Below are 25,735 nucleotides of genomic sequence, written 5' to 3'. Positions count from 1 at the left end.
TTAGCGCCAGACGGTTTTTGGCCTTACTTTCTAAATATTAATTTTTCTTTTTTTCTTTGGACGTGGGGTTTTGGTAGACCGACTTTGTCCACGGTATGCTTATATTTTTGCACAACATTAGCCACTTTTTTGTTGAAACGGTAGGGTATATGAACATCAAAATACAAATTAGGCGATATTGGTTTGTTCCGTGGTATATGAGATACTATATACCACTGTTTTACGAGACTAGTGGCATTTGCTTTTATCGAAATTAGAAAAGGTATTCTTACCGTAGTATATAATTATTAGCCACTGTTATTAGGGAAACAGTGGTATATACGCTTTGACCTACCGTGGCTAATGAGCATTTATGTAGTAGTGTATGACTTCACGTTTGCCAACAGTGATACTGGAGGGTTCGAAGTGTACATTGCCAGACAGAAGAAGGCTTAGTTTCTTTACTGATCAATAATTATTTTATATATTCTTTACTGATTTACTCTGACTGCAAACCAGAATTCAAAATGGATAGGGAACAAAAGCCATAAATGGAATGTCGGTGGCCTTGTACTTTTCTAATGAATTTGGTGTAGTGTTAATTGAACAATTACTACTTTGTATATCATCCTCATAACACTGTTTTTTAGAAGAATATGGATAGAATATGGATAGAGAGTTCTCACCTAACGGGTAGCGACCATGTAAAAGTCTTCTTAAAAGTCGGAAAGATAACGCACAACAACAACAAAAATTCATATACACATTTTTGGTTTTGGAGCTGTCCAAGACAGCTCTACTATTCCTTCGTCAATTGTCTAGGCAAGATTATATCGTTTTTTTCGTAGCTTGATATGAAAATGATAGTCTGTGCTTTGTGATTGGATTGCATGTGCTTTCTTCAAGGAAGAAATCATGCTGTTAAATCAATTCCACCCTCGTTTTTAGGAAAATATTTATTTTAGCTCAAAATTGTGTTTGGTCATTGCCAATGGACATTAAACTATGCAGGCCATAATTTTTTTTTGGACCTATATAACAGTCAGCATTTGGAAATCTATAAAAATTCTATTTAGGTTAATGTGCAATGTCCATGAATATATTGCCCAATGGCCCTCATGTTCTTTTTATGCTCTATGCATGGTTTTATTTCTTCTTTCTTCTTTCTCTCACATTACTAACAACTACTTGGTTCTTTTGAATTTTTCAATGCTTGTACTTACCTATTTTATGGTTTCCATGTCACTGCTAGCACTTAAATGTTTATGTTGATTGGAATGTGTTCACAGGATTGAAGTTACCATCAGGCTCTCTATGTGCATCTAGCTTGGGGATCTCTCTATTCACTTTACAATCCAGTACGGGGAAGAAGATCAACTTCCAAGGAGATATGGCTGCCTTAGCTACTGCTGAAGTTTGCGACTCAAATGCCCCGCTTTTATTGAATGGTGATCTTCGTGCTCTCCAGCCAATATTCCAGATTTATGGGCAAAGCCGAGCATTCTTTGGTCCGATTGTCACGCTTAAAGTGTTTGAAGACAATGTATTGGTCAGAGAATTTCTTGAAACCAGAGGTGAAGGAAGGGTTCTTGTTATAGATGGTGGAGGAAGCATGAGATCTGCCGTACTTGGTGGTAACTTAGTACAGTTAGCTCAAACAATGGGATGGGCTGGTATTGTTGTCAATGGCTGCATTCGAGATGTTGATGAGATCAATGCCTGTGATATTGGTGTTAGAGCTTTGGCATCTCATCCTCTGAAACCCGGCAAGAAACGTACAGGTGAAGTGCATGGAATTATACACATTGGAGGAGCTATGATTCGCGATGGAGAATGGTTGTATGCAGATAGCGATGGCATTCTTGTTTCAAAGTCTGAGTTGTCTGTCTGAAACAATATTAGGTGTACTTCAAGAAGCAGTAGGTGTACTCTCATAAGAGCTCTAGCTCAGAAGTTAAAGTGACTAGTTAAAGTGACTGCATGTTTTCAATAAACTGCTTGAATTTGTACTTGTGTTGTTTGAAAAGATAAAAAATGTCGCAGCTTCAATAAAAAATAGCTTTGCTGTCTTGTCTTTTAACACATTGGTTCATCTGAATTTCCAAAATATTCGCAGAGAGATGATTGCAGATTTCCATATCAGGGGTCTCCAAAGAGAAAAAAACAGTGATATATAGATGCCGACTAACAAATTCGATAAAACCTTTGGGTGATGATACCAGAGGTCTGGGGCTCGAACCCCGCCATTATCAAAGAGTTACTGATCTCATTTAAAACAGGCTTACCAATAAAAAAAAAAAAACACAATGATATATATCACCGATATTAGGATACTTTGGTCGTTTGAAGTGTTAATAGGTTTTGTAAAGGTGGTTCCAAATCTTAGGAACCATGAAGAAATTCTTGATCGCTATGGAATTTCAGCTGGACCATTATCACTAGAATAACAATTGATTCTGTCTGAGCATTCAGCAGCTCAATCTTTGAGGAGACGTTTGTTTCACCGAGCTCACAAGTTTGAATGCAACTATTTTGGGTCTTTGATCTGCACACACTATATGCTTATAATGTCCTACGAACGGGTGTCGTTATATTAAATTATTGTAAAAAATATTAGCAACTATGCATAGCTATGAGATATGAAAATTATATTAATCAGTCATTCAAATTTCTTACACCACTCTCTATAAAAACGAAGTACCAAACCTTAATAAAACTCATCGACTTCTTTTTGTTGTTAGGTTTAATAATAAAAGTTTGATTGAAGTTTTGTGAGAATGCCTAATGTGACGAAAATAATATATATTGAAACTACTTGAATAGCAAGACGCATTCTTAATCATAATAAAAAAATTATGATAAACACTACTTAAAATGTAAAACTATATTTGTCGAGACATTTATTCCCCCTACATATAGTACAAACATGTTTTAGGGTTATTAATTCAGTGCATTTGCATCAAGTTTCTGATTTGTGATTAATTATTTATTGAGGTTAGTTTAATGTAGTACGTTGCATTCAGTTTTCAATTTCTCATTAATTATTCTTTGAGGTTAGTTCAATGCAGTTGCATCAAGTTTCCGATTTCCCGTTAATTATTATTTGAGGTTAGTTCGTTCAGTGCAATTGCATCCACTTTATGATTTCCCGTTAGTTATTCATTAAGGTTAATTCAGTACAATTGCATCCAGTTTTCAATGTTTTGTTAATTAGTCTTTGAGATTAGTTCAATGCATTTGCATCCAGGTTCCAATCTCCCATTAATTACTCTTTGAGATTAGTCTAATATATCTGCATCCAGTTTCTGATTTCCCGTTAATTGTTTTTCTAGGTTAGTTCGATAGTTTACAATTTATAGTTATTTATGCTTTGAGGTCAGTGCGATGCAGTTACATCCGCCTTCCAATTTGCAGTTAACTATTCTTTGAGGTTATTTCAATGCATTTGCATCCAATTTCTAATTTTCCGTTAGTTTATCTCTAAATTTAGTTTAATGCAGTTGCATCCAGTTTCTGATTTTCCATTAATTATTATTTGAGATTAGTTCAATGCAGTTACATCCAATTTCCGATTTTATGTTAATTGTTCTTTGAGGTTAGTTCAATGCATTTGCATCAAGTTTCCGATTTTCCGTTAATTATTTTTTGAGGTTAGTTCAATGCAGTTACATCAAATTTATAATTTCATGTTAATTATTCATTTAGGTTAGTTCAGTGCAGTTTCATCCATTTTGAGATTAGTTCATTACATTTGCATCCAGTTTCTGATTTCCCGTTAATAACTCTTTAAGGTTAATTAGTTCAATACATCTGCATCTAGTTTATGATTATTTATGCTTTGAGGTTAATTTGATACAATTACATCCGGTTTCTGATTTCCCGTTAACTATTCTTTAAGGTTATTTCAATGCATATTTGCATTTAGTTTATGATTTCCCACCAATTATTCTTTGAGGTTAGTTCAATGCAGCTGCATTCGGTTTTTGATTTTCTGTTAATTATTTTTTGAATTTAGTTCAATGCATTTGCATCCAGTTTCCGGTTTCCCATTAATTATTATTTGAGGTTTTCTTGATGTATTTGCATAACGTTTACGATTTCCCGTTAAATATTTTTCAAGGATTTGCATCCAATTTCTAATTTTCCATTAATTATTCTCTGACATTAGTTTAATGCAATTGCATCCAATTTCTGATTTCTAGTTAATTATTTTTTTGAGTTTAGTTTATTGCATTTGCATAAAGTTTTTGATTTCCCATTAATTACTCTTTGAGCTCAGTTATGTATTTGAATCCAATTTTCAATTTCCTTTTAATTATCCAATGTAGTGTGTAATGCCAACTTCTACTGATCTATATGTAGTGTCCTTGCAAACATGACATAAAAAATAAATTATGTTTGATTTATTATGTGGGATCATCGAAAATTATCTAGTTCTCGATTGCCAGTTAATTATTCTTTAAATTATGCATAACTCACTATGTGGAATTTGCAAAGATTATCTACGAACGGGTGTTGTTATATTAATTATTCTAAAAAATATTTGCAAATATGCAGAACTATTATATATTAATATTATATTGATCACTCATCCAAATGTCTTATAACGTGAAAACCTCACTCCATTAAAAAAAAAAACACTTTTGATGATAAAACCCTTCAACTTCATTTTGTTGTTTAATAATAGAAGTTTGATTGAAGTTTTGTGAGATTGCCTAATAAGGCGAAGTTCATATATATCGAAGCTACTTGAATAGCAAGGAGTTACCAATCATACAGAAAGAGATAAGATAAACACCATTTTAAATGCAAAACTATACTTATCAAGACATTCTCATAACATATAATCCAACTATGTTTTGAGATTAGTTCAATGCATTTGCATCCAATTTATGATTTTCCATTATTTATATTTTGAGGTTAGTTCAATACAGTTGAATCTAATTTCCGATTCCCGTTTTTTTTTAGGTTAGTTCAATGTAGTTGCATTCAGTTTCCGATTTCTCGTTAATTATTCTTTGTGGTTAGTTCAATACATTTGCATCCAATTTCCAATTCCCTGTTAATTGTTCTTTGAGGTCAGCTCAATGCATTTGCATCAAATTTCTGATTTACTGTTAATTATTCTGTGAGATTAGTTTAATGCATTTGCATACAGTTTCTGATTTCTGATTTATTATTTGATAAGGTTGCATTTGCATCTAGTTTCCGATTTCCCGTTAATTATTGTTTGAGGTTAACACAATGAATTTGCATCCAGTTTCCAATTTTCCGTTAATTATTTCTTGAGGTTAGTTCAATGCATTTGCATCTAGTTTATTTTTTAAGATTAGTTCAGTGCAGTTGCATCCGGTTTCCGATTTTCCGTTAATTATTCTTTAAGATTAGTTCCACGCATTTGCATCATGTTTCCAATTTATAATTAATTTTTCTTTAAGGTTAGTTCAATGCAGTTGCATCCAGTTTCCGATTTTCCGTTAATGTAATCTTTGAGGGTTAGTTCAATATATTTGCATCTAGTTTCCGATTTCCCAACAATTATTTTTTGATGTTAGTTTTTTGTATTTGCATCCAAGTTTTGATTTCCAGTTAATTATTCTTTGATATTAGTTTAATGCAGTTGTATCTATTATCCGATTTTCTATTAATTACAAAAAATTTAAAATTAATGGGTCTTTAAAATTTCGTAGGACATTATAAAAATCCACAAAGACTTAATGCGCATTAGCTTCAACATATAGCGTATTGGAGTCAACTTATCGCAGATATTTGCAATTTTATACATCTCTAAACATATCGCAATTTTTATGTATCCCTTGATGAAATCTCAATAGATATCGCAAAATATCGCGATATGTTGTACTAGTGTTCGCTACATTTTATATTCGTGTTAACTACATAGATTATATCTGGTGATCCCCTCCTACAAATATGTGACATATGACTAGCCAAGAAAAGCTAAGCTATCAAAAGAACTTGAATGCCACCCCTGCCGCTCGATCATAGATAACTGGTGTTGCTTTCGCCCGGCAGAGTTATCTTAATGATCATCCTGTCAAATATAATGATCATTAGAAAACATATTATAAATGAGTGACTAATAACGTTTTGAAATCTTTTGTGAAAAGAGAAATATATTATATTCAAGCCAAAAGAATTCTTACATTGCGTTCCTTTCTTACTTTATTTATCGAGGTAGAGTGAAGACCCAGGCAGCTAAGAAAAGCGTTGCTAGCAAGTTTAAGCCAATGGCGCCAGGCACTGTATGAATAATAGCATAGTGTTGGCTGTGCCGCATCTCTACTTGGCAAATTTTCTGCTTGGTTTCCATCCACTTGCCTTTCACTTCTTCTAGCGGTGCTTGATGTTGCATTATCCTTAATAATTGCTGGATTTACCTGCGGAATCATATACAATAGTCATAATGTTAGAATTAAAGACTTAGAGAACACCACACTAACTTTAGTAGATTGAATCATAGAGAGAATGAGAGAGATAAATCTTATTGATTGAGGTTGAATGGGAGGAGGTTACCTTTATATATAACTATGTAACCTCCTTTCCAAGATAAAGGATTACCAGAATAAACACCAAGATAGAGGATTACCAAGATAAACACCAAAATAAATGATTACCAGGATAAACACCAAGATAAAGGATTACCAATCTGGATAAACACATATGAGGAGGTGTCCATATAGGCTCAATGGTGAGCATCCATATAAGCCCACGGATTTCATAACACTCCCCCTTGGATGTCCACCATTATTGTGAAAATTCTGGTGGATGCATCTTGTGTAGCATTCTTCTGGATGCTCTATAAGACTATAACTATCCAATGACAATTGCCTCATTAAAACCTTGCTAGGAAAAACCAAGTGGGAAAAAACCAAAGCAAAGGAAAAATAGTATAACATTACTCAGAATCATTGTGCCTTGCTTAATACTGTCTCATTATAACCTTTACTAGGAAAATCTAGTGAGATAAAACCTAGATAAGAAAAAGAGTATAGTGTATATGTCCTAGGACACATTCTTCAAGATGCTCCCCCTGTTCTATTACTCCCCCTGATAAAGACAAATCTTTATATGGCTTGGTGGTGAACTCTGCGCATGCCGATCCCATATCCAAGATTTTGAAATGTATGTTTCGGTAGTGATTTAGTGAAGAGATCAGCAAGGTTGTCACTAGAACGAACTTGCTCGACTTTAATCTGTTTCTTCTTCTGAAGCTGGTGAGTGTAAAAGAATTTTGGCACAATGTGTTTTGTCCTATCTGCTTTTATAAATCCTCTTGAATCTGGGCTATACAAGCTGTATTATCCTCATAAATAATACTGGGAATACCTGTTATAGAAGGTAATTGACAAGAACTACGAATATGCCCAATTAATAATCTTAGCCATACACATTCACGACTAGCTTCATGAAAAGCTAAAATTTCAGAGTGGTTAGAGAAAATTACCACTAAAGTTTGTTTAGTCGAACGCCAACAAATAGTAGCATTACCGGCCACTAAAAAATACATAACTTGTTTGGGAGAGACACTTGTGAAGATCTGACATAAATTCTGAATCTGCATATCCCACAAACTTGGAACCTTTAGAATCCTTTGAGTAAAACAAACCTAAATCCTTAATTGGTTCCACATAGATATCTTAAGACATGTTTTACGCCGTTCCAGTGTCTTTTAGTAGGCGCTGAGCTGTACCTGGCAAACAAATTTACAGAAAATGAAATGTTCGGTCTAGTGCATTGTGCTAGATACATTAATGCACCAATTGCACTCAAGTATGGTACTTCATGACCCAATACTTCTTCATTTTCTTCTTTGGGGCGATATCAGTCTTTCTCTGTATTCAGTGACCGGACGACCATTGGGGTACGTAATGGATGTGCCTTGTCCATATGAAAATGTTTCAAAACATTCTCCGTGTAATTAGTCTGATGGACTAATACACCACTAGAACTTCTCTCGATCTGCAAGCCAAGACAAAGTCTTGTTTCCCCAAGGTCTTTCATATAAAATTCCATCTTTAGGTATTGAGCAGTTATCTCGAGCTTTTCCGGCGTTCCAATAAATTGTATTGCAAATCCATTTAAGGATTTCTTTATAAAGACACATTGGCAAATTTCATTGTTTGCATACCCTTCCTTAGACAAATATTCACTAAGATGATTGTACCACAATCTTCCGGATTGTTTCAAACCATACAATGAACGTCTTAGTTTGATTGAGGACGTACTCCTTGATTTTGCTTCAGGCAACCCAAATCCTTCAGGAATTTTCATGTAAATATCTTTGTATATGTCCCCATACAAGTAGGCAATCACTACATCCATGAATCTCATATCTAAGCTTTCGGAAACTGCTAAACTTATTAGATATCTGAAAGTTGTAGCGTCTATTATAGGAGAGTATGTTTCTTCATAATCAATCCCAAGTTTCTGCAGAAAACCTTGTGCCACAAGACGTGCCTTATATTGAGAAATTTCATTTTTCTCGTTTCGTTTTCGAACAAATACCCATTTGTAACCTACATGGTTAACACCTTCTGGGGTTTGTACTATAAGTCCAAATATACCACGTTTATTGAGAGACTCTAATTCTACCTTGATGGCAGCTTCCCGTTTTGGCCAATCAGATCTTTGTTGACATTCTTTTATACTACGCGGTTCAATTTCGTCATTGCCCTTAGATATTTCAATAGCTACCGTATATGTAAATACGTCATCGATGGTCATATCCTTTCTGTCCCACACTTCTCCCGAATACGCATGGAATATTGAGATCTCATCATTTTCTGGTACCAGTTCCTCTTCAGGGGTTTCCATAGTTAATTCGTTCATAACCTCTACCGGGGTTTTAGAGGAAGTGGGTGTTTCGTGCATAACCTCTTCTGGAGTATTTTGCACAACTTCTTCTAAGGTATTATTATGGCATAATTTTTCAGTGGACCTCTTCTTCCGGGGAGCCGAGTCTTTGGAACCTATAGGTCTGCCACGCTTGTGGCGTGCAACAGATTCATTTGCAGCTATATTCAAATTTTGTCCAACGGGGACATTAATCTTAGCAGGTGTATTCATAGCTGGAACATGTGACCTAATCACTTTTTCTGCATCATTGAATGTGCCAGGCAATTTATTTGCAATTGCTTGTAGATGTAATATTCTCCTAACCTCATATTCACACTGAGGAGTTCTGGGATCTAGATGAGATAGAGTGGGAGTATTCCACTTCAATTCTTGTTGTTCTTCTGAAACAGGTTGTCCTGCTAGGACAAGGCATTCTTCAAGAATTTTCTTATATATTTTCCCCTAATGGTGGGAATACTGTCTCATCAAAATGGCAATCTGCAAAGCGTGCAGTAAACACACTCCAGTCATTGGTTCTAGATACCGAATAATAGAGGGCGAGTCAAAACCAACATAAATCACCAACCTTCGTTGGGGGCCCATCTTAGTGCGCTGAGGTGGTGGGATGGGGACTTGAACCGCACATCCAAACTTGCGCAAGTATGAGATATTCGGTGGATTATCTGTGACAAGTTGTGCAGGAGAAAATTTGTGATAGGCTGTAGGCCTAATCCTTATTAACATTGATGCATGCAAGATATAGCATGTCCCCAAACACTAACTGGTAATCTAGATTGCATAAGTAGGGGCCTTGCTATAAGTTGAAGGCGCTTAATGAAAGATTCAGCCAAACCATTCTGTGTGTGCACATGTGGAACGGGATGCTCAACATCTATCCCTATGGATCAACAATAGTTATCAAAAACTTGAGAAGTGAACTCAGCAACATTATCAAGCCTTATAGACTTAATAGATTGGTCAGGAAAATGAGCTATAAGTTTAATGATTTGGGCCAATAGATGAGCAAAACCCATATTTCTATAAGAAAGAAGGCTAACATATGTCCAATGTGTGGAAGCATCAATGAGGACTATGAAATACCGAAAATGTTCACTGTGAGGATTTATAGGACCACAAATGTCACCTTGTATCCTTTGAAGGAAAGTGGGTGATTCTAAAGTTATCTTAGTGAAAGAAGGTCTCGTGCTGATAACGTGTTAGAATTAAATAGACTTAGAGAACACCACACTAACTTAAGTAGATTGAATCATTGAGAGAATGAGAGAGAGAAAGAAATCTTATTGATTGAGGTCAGTCTGAAAGTGAGGAGGTTACCTTTATATATAACTAGGTAACCTCCTTTCCAAGATAAATGATTGCTAGGATAAACACCAAGATAGAGGATTACCAGAATAAACACCAAGATAAATGATTACCAATCCGGATAAACACTTATGAGGAGGTGTCCATATAGGCTCAATGGTAGGCATCCATATAAACCCACGGATTTCATAACACATAAGAAATAGTTTCCCACTCCTTTTGTCTATCAAAAATAACAATATCCAAATTGATTGCTAGAAGTCTAGAACTAATACTCGACTTTCTCACCTAATTATACGCTAACAAACAACTACTGTAATGATTAGATGAGCTTTATCAGTTTTGCAACGTAAAATTCTTACTCACTGCAAAATACCATGATTTGTATCAACCAATGGTGACTATTCAACAATTGATTTCGTGGTCGTATTTCTCTCCCATATACACACAAATCACACGTTTTAGTAATGGCGATGATGCATTTGCATACTATGTAAGTAATACACAACATGTTTATGAACTTAGTGTTGGAGTTATCCCTCACATGAGGAGAAAAGGAGTTATGCTTTCATGTGCATAAGCTGCTTGTAGCGACCGACTTCGACTTGGCCTTGCCTAAAGCGACCACCATGTCTATTTTCGGAGAATTCAATTTTTTTGTGGACCGCGAGTTTGCAATAAAGGTTGAGGTTTTTGGCAAAACCTAACACATGCTAAGACACGAAAATACACAGTACACAGAGAAGAAACTCAATCTTGAAAGCAATCAAGATTGAGAGATAACCTTTACAGAGAAACAACCATGTAAAGAGAGAGGAGTGATTTGGTAAGGTGAGAGACTGCAAGGAGTGATTATAATCTTCCTTCCCACTTTATAAAATGACTAGCTCTTGTAGAAGTAGGCACCATTGGCCGAACCACGGTATATCTTTGTGTTGTGGTTTGCTTTTACTGCTTTACATTATTATCTGTTGTTAATAGTTGTTTCGCGAGTTGGGCATGTTAGTTTGGTTGTAGGGAATATTGAGATTGTTGTCTGGAGTTGAATTGTATTCAAATACAAGTTATCTGTGTAGTGGGAAATCGATTGGTATCGGTGATTAACCCCAAGAAGTGGTATCAGAGCCTTGTTAGATTAGCCTAGGGTGTTATCCAAATGTTGGTCGGAAGGTGTTTGATAAAACTCATGAGAGAAGATTTGAGTTTTAATAACTTGTAGAGATGGACAATTCCATGAACACTCGCATGACGAGTCTGAATAGGAAGAACTACTCCATTTGGAAAGTCAAGATGGAAGACTTGCTTTATTGCAAGGACTTGGCATAACCCATTGAGAATGGAGGAGAAAGACCGGAATCGGTTGTTGTGGCTGAGTGGAGCAAGCTTGAGAGAAAATCAATTGAGTACATTCGACAGTGGATTGACGACAGTGTCTTTCACCATGTATCTCAAGAGACTACAACTTTTGGCTTGTGGAAGAAACTCGAAGACCTCTATGAGAGGAAGTCGGGCCGAAACAAAGTGATGGTCGTTAAGAAGTTTGCCAACATGAAGTACAAAGAAGGTTCTTCAATACCTGAGCATCTTAACAAAGTACAGAATACCATCAATCAGATGTATTTGATGAAGATTAATTTGGGAGACGAAGTTGAGGCTTTGTTTCTATTAGGCTCTCTACCCGGAAGTTGGGAGACATTAGCAGGTTCTCTATACGGAGCAACCAAGGATGGAATCGTTACCATGGAGATGGCTACCGCATCTTTGTTGAATGAGGAGACTAGAAGGAGTTCAAAAGGTAGCTCCTCTCACTCAGAGATCTTTGTCACATAGAAATGGGGGAGAGGTAGAAGCATAAAACCATCTCGTTTTAGAGGTGATGACAGAAGTAAATCTAGGGATAAAGCTAGAACTCCTAAGGCAGAGAGGCAATGTTACTATTGTGCCACCAAGGGTCACTTCAAATATGAGTGCAGAACACTGAAGAGGGATGAGAAAAATAATTGTGTACATGAAGACATGGTATAGAGGAACGGAAACACAGACAAAGATACTACTGCACTAGTCGACGACCTAGTGGGAATTATGTCAAATTGTAGTGTGTGCTGTCTTAGTACCTCATGCCAGGATATAGAGTGGGTGATAGATACAGGAGCATCCTATCACGTCATACCGCACAGGGAATTCTTCACTACTTACAGCTGTGGTGAATATGGTGAAGTGAAGATGGGTAACAGTGGTGTCTCGAAGATTATAGGCATTGGAGATGTTCATGTAGAAACCAATGTTGGCTACACCTTGACACTCAAGGATGTAAGACATGTCCCTGACATTCGGCTAAGCCTAATTTCGGCTAGGAAGTTAGATGACGATGGCTTTGTAAACTCGTTTGGTAACGGGGTATGGAAACTAAGCAGAGGTTCCATTGTAGCAGCGAGAGGGAAGAAAACTTGCTCTCTTTACAAAACACAAGCTAGTTTGTGTAAAGCAGAAGCGAATGAGGCAGAAGAAGAAGCTTCATCCGAACTGTGGCACAAGAGACTGTGTCATATGGGTATCAAAGGGGTAGAAGTTCTTGCTAAGCAAAAGGTCTTGCCAGACATTAAAGGTACACATTTAAATACATGTACTCACTGTTTGGTAGGAAAACAACACAGGGTGTCTTTTCAAAGATTCTCGTCTCACAGAAAGGACAATGTCCTTGAACTAGTGCACACAGACTTATGTGGTCCTATAAAAGTAAAGTCCCATGGGGGAGCTTTATACTTCGTGACCTTCATTGATGATGCGTCAAGAAAGATATGGGCATATAGTCTGAAGACCAAGAATGAAGTACTTGGCGTGTTTGAGAAATTCCATAACATGGTGGAAAGAGAGACAGGAAAGTTGTTGAAGTGTATTCGCTCAGATAATGTGGGTGAGTACATTGGGCCGTTTGAAGAGTATTGCCAGAGTCATGGGATTCGGCATGAGCAGACCGTTCCCAAGACACTGCAACATAATGGAATAGCAGAGAAAATAAACCGTACCATTATAGAGAGGATGAGATGCATGTTGTCTCACTCTAAGCTACCTAGAACCTACTGGGTAGAAGCAATGTGTTCAGTCGTGCATGTGATCAACTTATCGCCGTCAAAGCCTCTGAATAGTGATTATTTAGAGAGAGTATGGTCAGGCAGAGATGTTGATTATGGATACTTGAGGGTATTTGGGTGCAGGGCATTTGTGCATATTCCGAAAGATGAGAGATCCAAGCTTGATGACAAAACAAAGTAGTGCATTTTTCTGGGTTATGGAGATGAAAATTTTGGTTACAAACTCTATGATCCAATTAACAAGAAGGTAATCCAAAGTCGAGATATTGTGTTCTTAGAAGACCAAACCATAGCAGACTTTAAGGAGGGTGAGAAGCTACAGACTTTTACTAATGATCTTGTTGATTCAAAACCAAAAGTTCCTACTGTGGAACATGCAGAAGGCATTGAGAATGCAGAGAACCATGAGTTTGAAACTCATGATGAGAATCCTATTGCTCATGATAGGATAGAACCTATTGGTATAGAAGATGCAGATGAAGTGCATGAACCACCACTAGAGCAAGCAGAAGTGCATCCTCTTGAGGCACCAGAAGATGGGGCAAGGAGGTCAGACAGAGAGAGACTAGCTTCAACCAGGTATCCACCACATACGTATGTTTTACTATCTGATGGTGGAGAACCTATGTCCTATCAAGAGGCACTTTAAGGTACAGACAAAGAGAAGTGGTTGAAGGCCATGTATGACGAGATGGATTCTTTGCATAAGAATCAGACTTATGAGTTAGTTGAGAAACCCAAAGGAAGAAAAATTCTCAAGAATAAGTGAATTTACAAAGTCAAGCATGAGGAGAACAATCCACACCCAAAGCACAAAGCTCGCATTGTTGTGAAGGGATTCAGTCAGAGGAAAGGTATTGACTTTGATGAGATTTTCTCTCTTGTAGTGAAGATGACCGCAAGTATGAACCTAGAGGTTGAGCAGCTAGATGTTAAGAAATTTTTTCTTCATGGAGACCTTGAAGAAGATGTCTACATGGACCAGCTAGAGGGGTTTGAGGTCAAAGGCAAGGAGCACCTAGTATGCAAGCTGATAAAGAGCTTGTATGGGTTGAAGCAGGCACCGAGATAGTGGTACATAAAGTTTGATTCTTTTATAGCGAAGCAAGGATACAAGAAGTCCGCTTCCGATCATTGTGTATTTGTTCAGAGATTTCCAGATGGATTTCATAGTGCTCTTGTTGTATGTGGATGATATGTTGATAGTTGGCCCAAACATCAATAAGATGTCCAAACTAAAGAAAGACTTGAGTAAGTCCTTTGAGATGAAGGATTTGGATCAAGCAAAACAGGTACTTGGGATGCGGACCACTCATGACAGAAAGAGTGGGAAATTGTGGGTTTCTTAAGAAAGCTACATTGAGAAGGTGTTGAAGAGATTCAACATGGATCAAGTAAAGCCAGTCAATTGTCCACTTGGTGGCCAGTTCCGCATGACCAAAGATATGTGTCCAAAAGGGGAGCATGAGCAGAGTCAGATGGAAAAGATTTCTTATGCATCCGTAGTGGTGTACAAGACAGGATATTGCTTTCGCCATTGGTGTTGTAAGCTGATTTATGTCAAATCCGCGTAAGGAGCATTGGGAAGGTGTTAAGTGGATATTGAGATATCTCAAGGGAACTTCCAAATCGTGTTTGTGTTTTGGTGGAAATAAGCCCTTACTTGAAGGCAACACTGATGCAGACATGGCAAGTGATGTTGACTCGATGAAGTCCACCTCCGGTTATCTGGTTACTTTTGTGTGGGGAGCAGTTTCTTAGCAATCAAAGTTGCAAAAGTGTGTTGCCCTCTCCACTACAGAAGCTGAGTATATTGTAGCCACTGAGTGTTGCAAAGAGATGTTATGGATGAAGAGGTTCTTCGACGAACTAGGGCTAAAGCAGAAACAGTTTGTAGTTCTATGTAACAGTCAGAGTGTCGTCCATTTGAACAAGAATCCAAGTTTCCATTTTAGATTCAAGCACATACATGTGTGTTATCATTGGATTAGAGAAGTACTCGAAGACAAGCATTTGTGTATCGAGAAGATCCATACCGACAAGAACGAGTCGGATATGATGACCAAAGGCTTACCGAAAGGTAAGTTTGATGTTTGTTGTGCTACCACCAGAATGGTAGCAGACTCCTCCTGTTAATTTGGAAATTGCATGGAGGTATCCCCCCTCACTGTTCGGGAGGGGGAGATTGTTGGAGTTATCCCTCACATGAAGAGAAAATGAGTTATACTTGCGTCGTAAGCCCTGGAGCCGACCACGCTCGAAATAAAACTTGCCCAAGGCGCGACCCGCGCTCATGCCTTGGTCGACTTCCAATACCTTCAGTGCGACCCGCGCTCATGTCTATTTTCGGAGAATTCAATTTTTTTGTGGACCGCGAGTTTGCAATAAGGGTTGGGGTTTTTGGCAAAACCTAACACATGCTAAGACACGAAAATACACAGCACACAGAGAGGAAACCCAATCTTGAAAGCAATCAAGATTGAGAGATAACATTTACAGAGAAACAACCCTATAAAGAGAGGGGAGTGATCTAGTAAGGTGAGAGACTGCAAGGAGTGATTGTAATCTTCCTTCCCACTTTATAAAAAGACTAGCTCTTGTGAAAGTAAGCACTATTGGCCGAACCACTGTATACTTTTGTGTTGTGGTTTGCTTTTACTGCTTTACATTATTATATGTTGTTAATAGTTGTTTAACGAGTTGGGCATGTTAGTTTGGTTGTAGAAAATATTGAGATTGTTGTCTAGAGTTGAATTGTGTTCAAATACAAATTATTTGTGTAGTGGAAAATCGATTGGTATCGGTGATTAACCCCAACACTGAGTGTATCCACAGATGAGGTTTTTTTGTTATAAATGAGTGGTAAGACTCTGCAATATGATTTAGCAGCTAATGCAAATAATCCATCTTCCACTCGAATTACACACTTGGCTAAATTAGACAGGGAAAATAACAGGAAGTCAGATGGCTTGACCATATGCAGTATATATGGCCAACAGCTGCTCTTTGAAGGAGTCTATTCTCTAGAGCTGTCAGAACAAGTATGAGAGAATTTCGGTTATGAAAAGCATAACTAGACCTCATTAGTTGGATAAAGCTTCGCTGTTGCACAGCGTACTTATATGTATATTTACATAACTGTTTGTGGGGAAAAGAACGCGGTTTTTGTATGTGACTCCTAATCACCGGATTCAGCTGTACATTAGAATATTAGAATAGCCTAAAAGTCTAAAATCGACCAGCAAATTGATCATTCCATATTACTGATCTCATCAATATGTAGGACCATAGCATGTGAGGGAAGAATATTAGTTGGTTCTTTCAGTTTATAGCATTGTCATCAAATATAATTCTTTTCACTAAAAAGATTCTAGTTAGTTAAACTCATCGGACAGAAAATTGTCGGCCCGTTTACAATGATATATACTGGTATTAGAAATGTTAGCTGAGAAAATGACACATTCAATTTGTCGGTTATTGCCCACTATGTTCAAAGTGATTTCACCAATCAAAAGTCAAAAGGGGAAACTCAACAAGGTTTTGGGTCGAAATAGGCATGTGTACCTAGCCAATTGCCATTCCAGTGAGGGAGAAGATAGTAAGACTAGCAATATACAAGAGGAACATTAGAAGGTATGCAGTACAGAAAGAGGATAAAAGAAAGGGTACCTGCACACCTTGTTATGTTGTGAACAAATCCTAGAAATAGTAGGATTGCTACTATTGAATCTGCTCTGGAACTTGAACTCTGAGCCTACCTCTACCTCAACACCCTTGTTTGTGATGTCGAGAGCAAAGAACGTGGAGCAATAAAGAAGGACTATTAGAAACATAACCAAAAGGTTTAACAAAAGGAGCCATGGCACTTGATCATTGAATTCAATAACTAGATCATCCAAATTATACATTTCAGACCACCTTACAGGAAAGAAATGAAAAGAAGCTAGGGGAGGGAATGAGAGAATTATTGAGATACAAAGAAATCAAAATAGGTGGGAGGAGTTATAATAGAAAAGGAAAGGTAGGAGGAAAGGGGATTGAAGATGACTCTATACACATGTGTGGGTTGTCCTACTGTCTTTAATGCAACAAAGAACAAGAAACAAAGATAAACAGTGCTGCTTTACCAAGGAGAAAAACAAGAAAAACAAGTTTGGCACGCGGTGAAAGTGTGAGACTGACTATTGTTGAATTTTAAAAGCAATCAAGCCACCAGAGTTCAACACTACTATTTTGTTACGAGTTAATAATTGGACATTGAGTCAGACAAAAGAAGCGGAACGGCTTTCATAATCACAGGAAAAAGTATGGACTTTTTATAGAAGGTGCTAAAACCGGCACTAAGTCGCGTTACCGTTTTATCTTTTGTTAAACTGATTAATTAACCAATTTATTCCATGCTTTCTAATCAAGGGGCGGGCAGGTTTATCCTCAACTATTGGTGGAGATCACTAAACTGGGACTCTTGGACCAATGATTGATTTGTGTCAAAGCAACTCCATGTTTTAAATGTAATCCTGTAGGATGCTACAGCCAAGAAACCTTATTAAAATGTCAAGTTGTTGTTTTTTAGCCATAATAATTCTCTATAAGGTCGTATACGAGGAGTGATCGTATTTGGATAATGGATGGCAATATCCTCCGGATTTTAAAACCATTTAGGCAGTCATTATTCAGAAGAACAAATGACGGTACCTTGAATCACAATTCCTCTTGCTGTGTTCTTCCAAGGGGTTGTCATTGAGTGGATAGAAGTATAGAACCCTTGCCTGCGCCGTAAGCAAGCAAGCGACATCAGCTCCGAAATACAAAACCGTGCACATTCTGAAGCAAGCCCGTCAATTTCAGCGGATATGGCACGGGGTTCATTTACTACATGAAGGCAGGCTGCCCCTTTAAAATAGTATTCTTATCCATTCTAATAAGCATGAGGAGCACACCTCAGCTAGTGAAACTCATGCCCAGACAATCCTTCGGGCGAGCTGTTAATGGTCTAAATATCTAATCTAATATAGTCTAGTCTGGGTTCTGGTATTATAGATAGAGAGTCAAATAATAATAGAGCACACACATCAAATCAAAATAATTTTGTGAATTTATCATCATTTGATTTATTTCTCCAGCCTAGCACTCACCTAATTCACCCGCTGTGATTCTCTGAACAATATTGGTTATAATTTATCATCTATACAACTCTGGGTCTAGAGATCATAGAGACTGGCAAGTGGCAACTGTTCCGGCCCCCACAAATGTGGCCCAATAAAAGCCCAATTGGCAAATCTTGCTGAAACAGCAACCATGTCAGAAATGTAGAACTCCAAGGTTTTGTTCTTCTTCCAAGTGCAGAACCCAGCTTTTGTTTAATATGTTCAGCATCTACAGGTTGTGCTAGACAGCCTTCTTTGAGAGTTTGAGTCAATCCACCAGAAAGATGGTAAGGAAGGGATCCCACACGCATATCACCAGTCCAAAATTCTGTGCGGAACTAAACTCTGTCCATTTCCAAGGTATCACCTATATTGCAATTTATCCAGTCATCACTCTTGAGTTGCACATAGCAAAGACATATACTAAAAAAAATAAAAAATGAAATTATGGGAGCTGACTTGTAGAACAAAATCTAGAGAAACAACAAGTGCATCAGAAAACCAATTTGGCTTGTAGCAAAAAAAACCCAATCTAGTCAGGTAGCTTCACTACACAGACACAGCACAAAAGCAAACACATTCACAGAGTCACTTCATGTTTCACTTACGTACAAAATGACACGCTCAAGAATCTCTCATTAACCATCCTGAATATCTAAACCAGTGAACCCAGAGATCATGTTATTTCTAAATCATCAAATGAAACTAAATTTGAAAGAAAACGTGATAACTGATATTGATAGCTTATAAACTAATATGAAATAACAGTCTCAGAACAATAGCCAGACAATTCCATTCAGAAACAGCGGAGGAAGGTTACTCACACACATGGGCAGAGCTACATTGGGCCCAGGATATTTAGGACATCAAACATGCATGTGTTACCTCAAATAAGCTTTTGGAAGCAACAACATAAGCTTAAACCCACCGCCCCCCCCCCCAGTCACTGCATACGGAGGGGTAGATCCAAAGTTCTTTCTTTTTCGATAACTAAAACTTTATTCAAAGGTAGATCCAAAGTTAGAGATAACTATGTCATATTTTGTTTCTTTTTTCAAAATCTACCATCATCCCATGGATCAAAATCCCAAAGAGAAAGTCCGGTATCTGGGATACCCAAATTCAGATTGGAATTTTGACAATTTTTTTAGTAGTTTTTAGCAAATTTACTTGGACCGTTCAATATAATTAGCACATTTGGAAATACAGTTCAACTGGTAAAATCCAAAAACATTGTTGCATTCTTGAACTTTCAATTGAAATTTTGATCCATTCTCATACTACCTCAACCTTGGATCAGAATCCTGGCTCGGCCCCTGCTCACACACTAATTTTCGTTAACATGGAGGATACAGAAAAGAATGGTTTAGCTGCATTGGTTCCAGTCATTTTTTCTATGTTACATGGACACGCCATATTTCAAAAATAATCCATGTCGGATACGTAATCCACGTGTCCATGTCGGACACATATAAGACACGTATTGTATGTGATATGCCATAATTTTTTATATTCCGTCATGTCAGACACTTCGTATCCGTGTCGGATACGGACCCACACCTATCCATGTCTATGTAACTTAGCACTTTTTGCTTCTCTTCTTTCTAGGCTTCTAGCTTGCGCTTATCCATTTACATCTAAGTGGTGTGATTGCAAGACTATGCAAGATTAATGGTTTAAAGCTTCAGACAGTGCACCAGATCAGCTTTTCAGATACCACTGCCTTTTACTTATGCACAGAAGTTTAATCTCACCGAATTGCGCAATAGTAGTGATTTCATAACCTTATCAATAATGAGTAATTTTACTCGTAACAAAAAAACCTAAATTGCAAAATGTAGGTCAAAGAAAGCTACTCACATAGAGTATAATAAAAATAAGGCACTTTACCTGCTTGAACACGGGAACCGCAACAGATATTTCTAAATGGACATAAAAGGTGGCAGTTTCATTTGTCTTTCAAACTGGGTGACGCATTATAGGTATGGATAGAAGAAGGAAGATGAAGACAGCTGAACTTTGATTCTTGTATTAAAGCCTGCCTCAAGAAGCAAAGCCATAATAAAACACCTCAATAATTGAATGATCACATTAGAAAAACTGAAGCGACTCAAATAATTTGTCACAGTGATTTACCTATCTCATGCTTCTCTTATCAGAGTGTTCTATATCTCTTATTGTTTCTCTTCCTGTCAATAGTCATTGTACTCGCCATCTACGGCTCCCAAAGAACAGTCAATGAATCCAACTACTTTAACGTTTTCAACCATTTTATATACTGCCCTTCCCACAATATTGGGTGGCATTATACGTTAATCATAAATAGTAGTAGGAGGGATCCAAAGCTTCAACTCTTCTAGTGGTGAGCCTGCTTTCGAAGGTCTCAAAGTTCATCCAAACTTTGGGATCAATTTCACATTGGATAACAACAAATTTATGGCAACAAGAATTCTTGGCTCACAATTTGCCTTCTAGCATGTACTAACATGTACGTACTAACATATTTGATAATCTTAGGCGTCGGAAAATGTGTTTGGTCAATTATTGTCAGTTGTGTAGAAAAGATGGTGAGTCTGTGAATCATGTACTTCTTTGGTGTCCTTTTTCTTGGAAAATATGGTCTGCTTTTCTTTTAGAGTCTGGAATGACTTGGGTATGCCCGGGCTGGGTATTGGATTTGCTTAAAGGTTGGAGTCATGGCCCTTTCTCTTCTTCTGGAAATCGCATGTGGAGCTTATTACCTTTTGCGATCATGTGGGGCATTTGGCTAGAGCGAAACCGTCGTCACTTTGATGGCATCTCTATTTCGCGTAAGAAGACAATTCTCTCGATAAAAGCTTTGGTATTTCGGTGGTCTAAAGTCTTCAAAGAGTTTAGAGGATGCTTCTTTGAGGATTTTGTTGCTAGATGGGATCGTCTTATGTTTTTAGACATGGGGTGACGGTGCATGTCAGGGTTTTTTTGTTTTATTCTTATGGTTTGTTTCATCGCTTGTAAATATTTATTTTTCAGTTGTTCTCTTGTAATGTAGGCCTTCTCAGCCTATTTTTCTTTTTTTTTAATGGAATATTACTTTTACTGAGCAAAAAAAAAAACATATCTGAACCACCAGAGATTTATACTCAGACTGAGGGAAACAAGGATCCTCACTCTTTTCCAGTAACTTGGAGTTTACAGAAAAGAGTGGTTTCTCCTGTCTTCTATTCTCAACAATTTGCTTCCCTTCCTTCTACCTTGTTCTTAATCCTTTACATCCCAGAATTGAAGGACAATGGCATTCTGGCTATGACTAATGGATTGGAGCTTCAGACATCGCATTTGTTCAGGTACTGCATTTTAAGCCTCTGATGTTCAATCTCACTAAATTGCGTTATACTACTGATTTCATGACCTTATCTTACCAGCAATGAGAGATTTCACAGATAGAAGAGGAAGCTAGATACAAAATATAGCTCAAGAAAAGCTTCTCACATATAAAGAAAAAAAAAACACATGCCACAAGGAAATTTACCTGCTAGAACTCGGTAACAGCAGCAGGTGTTTTCAAATAAGATGTCAAAAGTAGCAGTCTCTTTTCTCCTTCGAAAGACAGCCAAACCTTGAAGTCTTATCTTCTACCATAGATCAGCGAAGGAAATGCAAATCGAAAATATCTCCATAAATCGAATGATCAGACTAGGAAAAAATGAAGTGACTCAAAAAAACTATAAGTCCATCTGCAATATTCTACCTCTCTAATTGTTTCTACTTTCTCTTCTTTTTAGCATTCATTATACTGCCATCTACGGCTCCCAAAGACCAAGCTGCAGTGACTGAATCTGACTAGTTACACGTCTTCAATCATTCTATATACTACCAGTCCATCAATATCGTGTGGCATTATACCTTAATCATAAATTCTAGTAAGAGGATCAATGCTTCAACTGTCTTACCAAAACCACAAAATAGTGAAAAATGTGAACTGTGATCAATTCCAAGTTGTTCCATCAGTGGTAGAAACTGATAAAACTGAATTCAAAGTTCATTCTCTATCTGATTCCTCTGACGTATCAACATTTGCCAAACCACCCTTGTAAGCTATCAACAACTCCTCAGCATTGTCTCTATACTTAGAAATATACTTATCCAAGAACTCATCTTCAGACAACTGTATAACATTTACGAAACTTGTATTCCTCTTTAATAGCTTCTTCGACTTGAGAATTTCAAGAACAAAGTATCGAGGTATTACTCTCTTCTCCATACTATACATCAACAATCTCGGCATACGAAGTAACACATCTCTTTCAAACCCAATACCCTTCAAGAAAAATTCAAGTCCAAGTCTCAACTTCTCTACAGAAACTCTGGGCATACCCGGCGCTTTCCTAAACATCCCCACACATTCCTCTTTCGAATATCCAAAACTTTGAAACACCTCAAGTTTATTTCTAATAGTTTCAGAACTCATACAACTAAGTGTGAGAAGACCATGAACAAACATCCTTGACTTAGAAGAAAATCCCATTCTCTCCACCTCGCGACAAAGATCACAAAGCTTCGATTCTTCCAAAACTAACAAAATAGGCCTAGACTTTACAATCATGGAGAGTTGAGAACCAACTATACCATATTTCTCTAATAAACCTATATTAACCAACAAACTAGACTTTGGAAATTTATAAAGAATCCACTTACACTTACCTATGATCCAAATCAAGGCTTTCCGATCACCTGACAGTATTTTCAATAAAATCTCAGTATTGGGTATCAATTTCCTCTCCAAACTCTGTGTAAAAAGTGTGGCATTCTTCGAAAGAAAGAGACCCAGGTCAGAATCTCTAAGACCCAAGTTTTCTTGGAAAAATTTAAGTTTGGGTATAAGTGTTTTGTTGATTTTAGCAAAGAGAATTTGAGGTGTGGTTTTAACAGTGCTTTCAATATGGGCATCTGAGAAGCCATGTTGTTTAAGTAGAGTAACTACGGTTTCGATATTGTCGGGGTTTTTTGCCCACCAGAAACGTTTTGATGCTGAAAGAGCACGTGGTTCGGAGAAGTTGAAGTTTTTCATTAAGTAATTTGCTAGAAAGTGGGAGGTTCTGGTAGGAGAAGAAGAAGAGGAAGTGGAGAATGTGGAAATGAGGAGTTTAGTGAAGTTCATTGAAGGGAAGAAGATTGAGGTTTACAGGGTTTTGCAGGGGCCGTGTCCTAATTTCTAAAAGTTTGAGCCAGACATAAACGAGTTGAGCCCTAGGTCAAAGCCTCAGTAGCTCGGCTGCCCAAAAGTGCTAGACACATCACACATTCAAACATCTACTTAATTAAAACAGAGTATGTGGACAATCTTTGTTTTAGGCGGCGCATTTTTGAGACATATGTATGCCACGTGGATACTCTTAATCTTAAGAAGTTTTCTAATACAACACAATTCTAATTAGGCGTGCCAATGGGTACTTGATTACCTATAATCGAACTGGAACCGAAACCGAATATTCCGGTTTTGGGTCTTAAAAAATTAGACTCATTTAAAATGGATAATTAATAACCGAATAGTAAAAAACCCGTGAGTACCCGAACCAAAACCGGAACCGATTATTATGATTCGATATATAAAATTTAGTATTATATTACATTTAAGATAATCAAACTCATACATTATAATATAAAATATATTTTTTACGTGTAAAAATCTATTAAATATATATAGCATAATAGTGAATGTGTGTTGTTAAATATATATTTTATAACAATACGTTAACACAAATGTATCATAGATGTTAATAATAATGTCAACGTGTATATTCTGAATTAATTAATACATTTTATATTTATTAACTTATGCACGTGTATATTTAAATAGGATACACATGCTTGATATATTGTGTACACGCACTTCTTATAAACAAATATGTAGTGTTCATGTTAAAAATTAGTTATGAACTAACTTGCTAAAAAATATATTCTATTAAACTAACTTGCTAAAAAAATAGGTTATGTACAAGTCCAATCTCTTTTCCCAAAAACTATATCATTCTTCATATGTAAGGCTTTGCTAATTTGCTTAGCATATCATCTCTTATTGTACTCTACCTTATTTTGAATAAACTGAATACAATTTTTTCCGTTGAATACTATCGGTTATGTATCTTCTTATATTTTTTATTCTGTTTACACTCCAATATGCAGTGTCGTCCTATTGTGTATTTAAAATTTTAAATACAACACCTTAGCCATTAATAGGTCACCTCACATTATGAATTTAATGGCCACCCATTCATGAGTAACACATTTTTTTTAAAATCCAAGAGTACACCAAAGTCACCAACAATTACACCATAGACACAATAGTTTGACTTAAAACATAAGCTGGGCAATGCACTTATACAAATACTAAGCATGCATATACATCCCTGATACATCCCTGAATGTGCTTCTAATTAGTGTCTCTTAGTCTAGCGGTACAGCAGGTACTGATTGGAGAAATTGCATGTGTTGAAGGCTACAAAAACACATATCTTTGTATGCCACCGTTGGGCTTGGAGAATTTGTGTAGGTAAGGTTCTCATTAAGTCCTTAGTAAACAAAATAAGGTAGATGTTTAAAGAAAAAATATATATTAAAAATAAATAAATAAAAGTTTTGATTTTGATTTTGATTTTTGCTGTTTCCAAAATAAATAAATAAAACAGTGTTTTCCTAAGGGTTCAAGTTATGACAAATTGGAAATGTAGTACTACGACACAGACCATGAAACTGGTGTAATTTTAGACAAACTGCATGACAAACAACATCCGTTGAAATATTTTGTGCTTCCAATAGCTTCATCATTTGTCGCTCTGCATATGTTCTCTTTCACAAGCTGTAATGCCCATAAAATCCATAATGATGTCAAGCATGGTACCAATAGTGCCAAAAAATACCAGGGGTCCTAATGACGACTTCCTCTTTATGTCTATTGGATTTGCAAGAGCTCCTACCACAGAGAATACCCATGTCCTAAGTGAACTGCAAACACCAAACAAATCGAAAGTTTAAGGGGCCATTTGTTTTTGCCTCTTATAAGACCTCAAGGTCTTATAACCTCTTATAAGATGTGGCCCAGTGATTTTGGACATTTTTTTGGTTTGTTTTTTGCCTCTTATAAGAGGCATTCTACTAGAAATGTCTTATAAGAGGCTCCAATTCTATAAGTACCAAAATTGGATCTACTTCAATTCTATAAGTCTTATAACTTGAAAAATGACTCAAACACCCCCGTCCATATACCCCTAGCATCATTTCTCTCTTTTTCCCTCATTATCTTCTTCTCCAAATAATTCCATTGCCCTAGCCACCACTGGCTACCACCACCACCACCAC

General features: G+C 36.9%; 3 protein-coding genes across 6 annotated transcripts; 1 reads left to right on the top strand and 2 right to left on the bottom strand.

Moving 5' to 3' along the window:
* The first annotated feature begins 743 nt into the window (after window positions 1-743).
* On the top strand, window positions 744-2,061 carry LOC147502444 (putative 4-hydroxy-4-methyl-2-oxoglutarate aldolase 3). 2 transcript variants are annotated; one of them, XM_086603879.1, is made up of 2 exons: window positions 744-801; window positions 1,269-2,061. In XM_086603879.1, exon 2 carries the CDS (start codon window positions 1,370-1,372, stop codon window positions 1,868-1,870), a length of 501 nt encoding a protein of 166 aa, XP_086460005.1. In that variant the 5' UTR covers window positions 744-801; window positions 1,269-1,369; the 3' UTR covers window positions 1,871-2,061. The 2 variants fall into 2 exon arrangements, with proteins under 2 accessions (XP_086460005.1, XP_086460004.1); XM_086603878.1 differs by lacking the exon at window positions 744-801 and adding an exon at window positions 920-1,122.
* Window positions 2,062-5,724: 3,663 nt separating this feature from the next.
* Window positions 5,725-17,399, bottom strand: LOC147502443 (uncharacterized). 3 transcript variants are annotated; one of them, XR_015221701.1, is made up of 3 exons: window positions 16,920-17,340; window positions 6,144-6,377; window positions 5,725-6,031 (listed from the first exon to the last, which is right to left on the bottom strand). XR_015221701.1 is itself a non-coding variant. In XM_086607259.1 (3 exons), exons 1-3 carry the CDS (start codon window positions 17,156-17,158, stop codon window positions 6,020-6,022), a joined length of 459 nt encoding a protein of 152 aa, XP_086463385.1. In that variant the 5' UTR covers window positions 17,159-17,399; the 3' UTR covers window positions 5,725-6,019. The 3 variants fall into 3 exon arrangements, 2 of the variants coding, with proteins under 2 accessions (XP_086463385.1, XP_086463384.1); XM_086607259.1 differs by having other exon boundaries at window positions 6,162-6,377; window positions 16,928-17,399; XM_086607258.1 differs by having other exon boundaries at window positions 16,928-17,347.
* A 926-nt stretch (window positions 17,400-18,325) lies between these two features.
* Window positions 18,326-23,647, bottom strand: LOC147502442 (transcription termination factor MTERF8, chloroplastic-like). Its single transcript, XM_086607257.1, has 2 exons — window positions 21,909-23,647; window positions 18,326-18,764 (listed from the first exon to the last, which is right to left on the bottom strand). Exon 1 carries the CDS (start codon window positions 23,535-23,537, stop codon window positions 22,419-22,421), a length of 1,119 nt encoding a protein of 372 aa, XP_086463383.1. The 5' UTR covers window positions 23,538-23,647; the 3' UTR covers window positions 18,326-18,764; window positions 21,909-22,418.
* Window positions 23,648-25,735: the final 2,088 nt, after the last annotated feature.

This window comes from Coptis chinensis, chromosome 4 (assembly GCF_015680905.1).
Source record: "Coptis chinensis isolate HL-2020 chromosome 4, ASM1568090v1, whole genome shotgun sequence".
NCBI lineage: Eukaryota > Viridiplantae > Streptophyta > Magnoliopsida > Ranunculales > Ranunculaceae > Coptis > Coptis chinensis.
The sequence above is the reverse complement of the archived record's forward strand: the minus strand, read 5'-3'. Positions and strand labels throughout refer to the sequence as shown.

Bases quoted from the DNA above. Each gene is read 5' to 3' on its own strand.
- LOC147502444 (XM_086603878.1), top strand. From the start codon at position 1,089: ATGGCCCTCATGTTCTTTTTATGCTCTATGCATG. The intron at 1,123-1,268 runs GTTTTATTTCTT...ATGTGTTCACAG, and splicing joins CTTTTTATGCTCTATGCATG to GATTGAAGTTACCATCAGGC.
- LOC147502443 (XM_086607258.1), bottom strand. From the start codon at position 17,158: ATGTATAATTTGGATGATCTAGTTATTGAATTCAATGATCAAGTGCCA. The intron at 6,378-16,927 runs GTGTGCAGGTAC...ATGATTCCGCAG, and splicing joins TTTGTTCACAACATAACAAG to GTAAATCCAGCAATTATTAA.
- LOC147502442 (XM_086607257.1), bottom strand. From the start codon at position 23,537: ATGAACTTCACTAAACTCCTCATTTCCACATTCTCCACTTCCTCTTCT.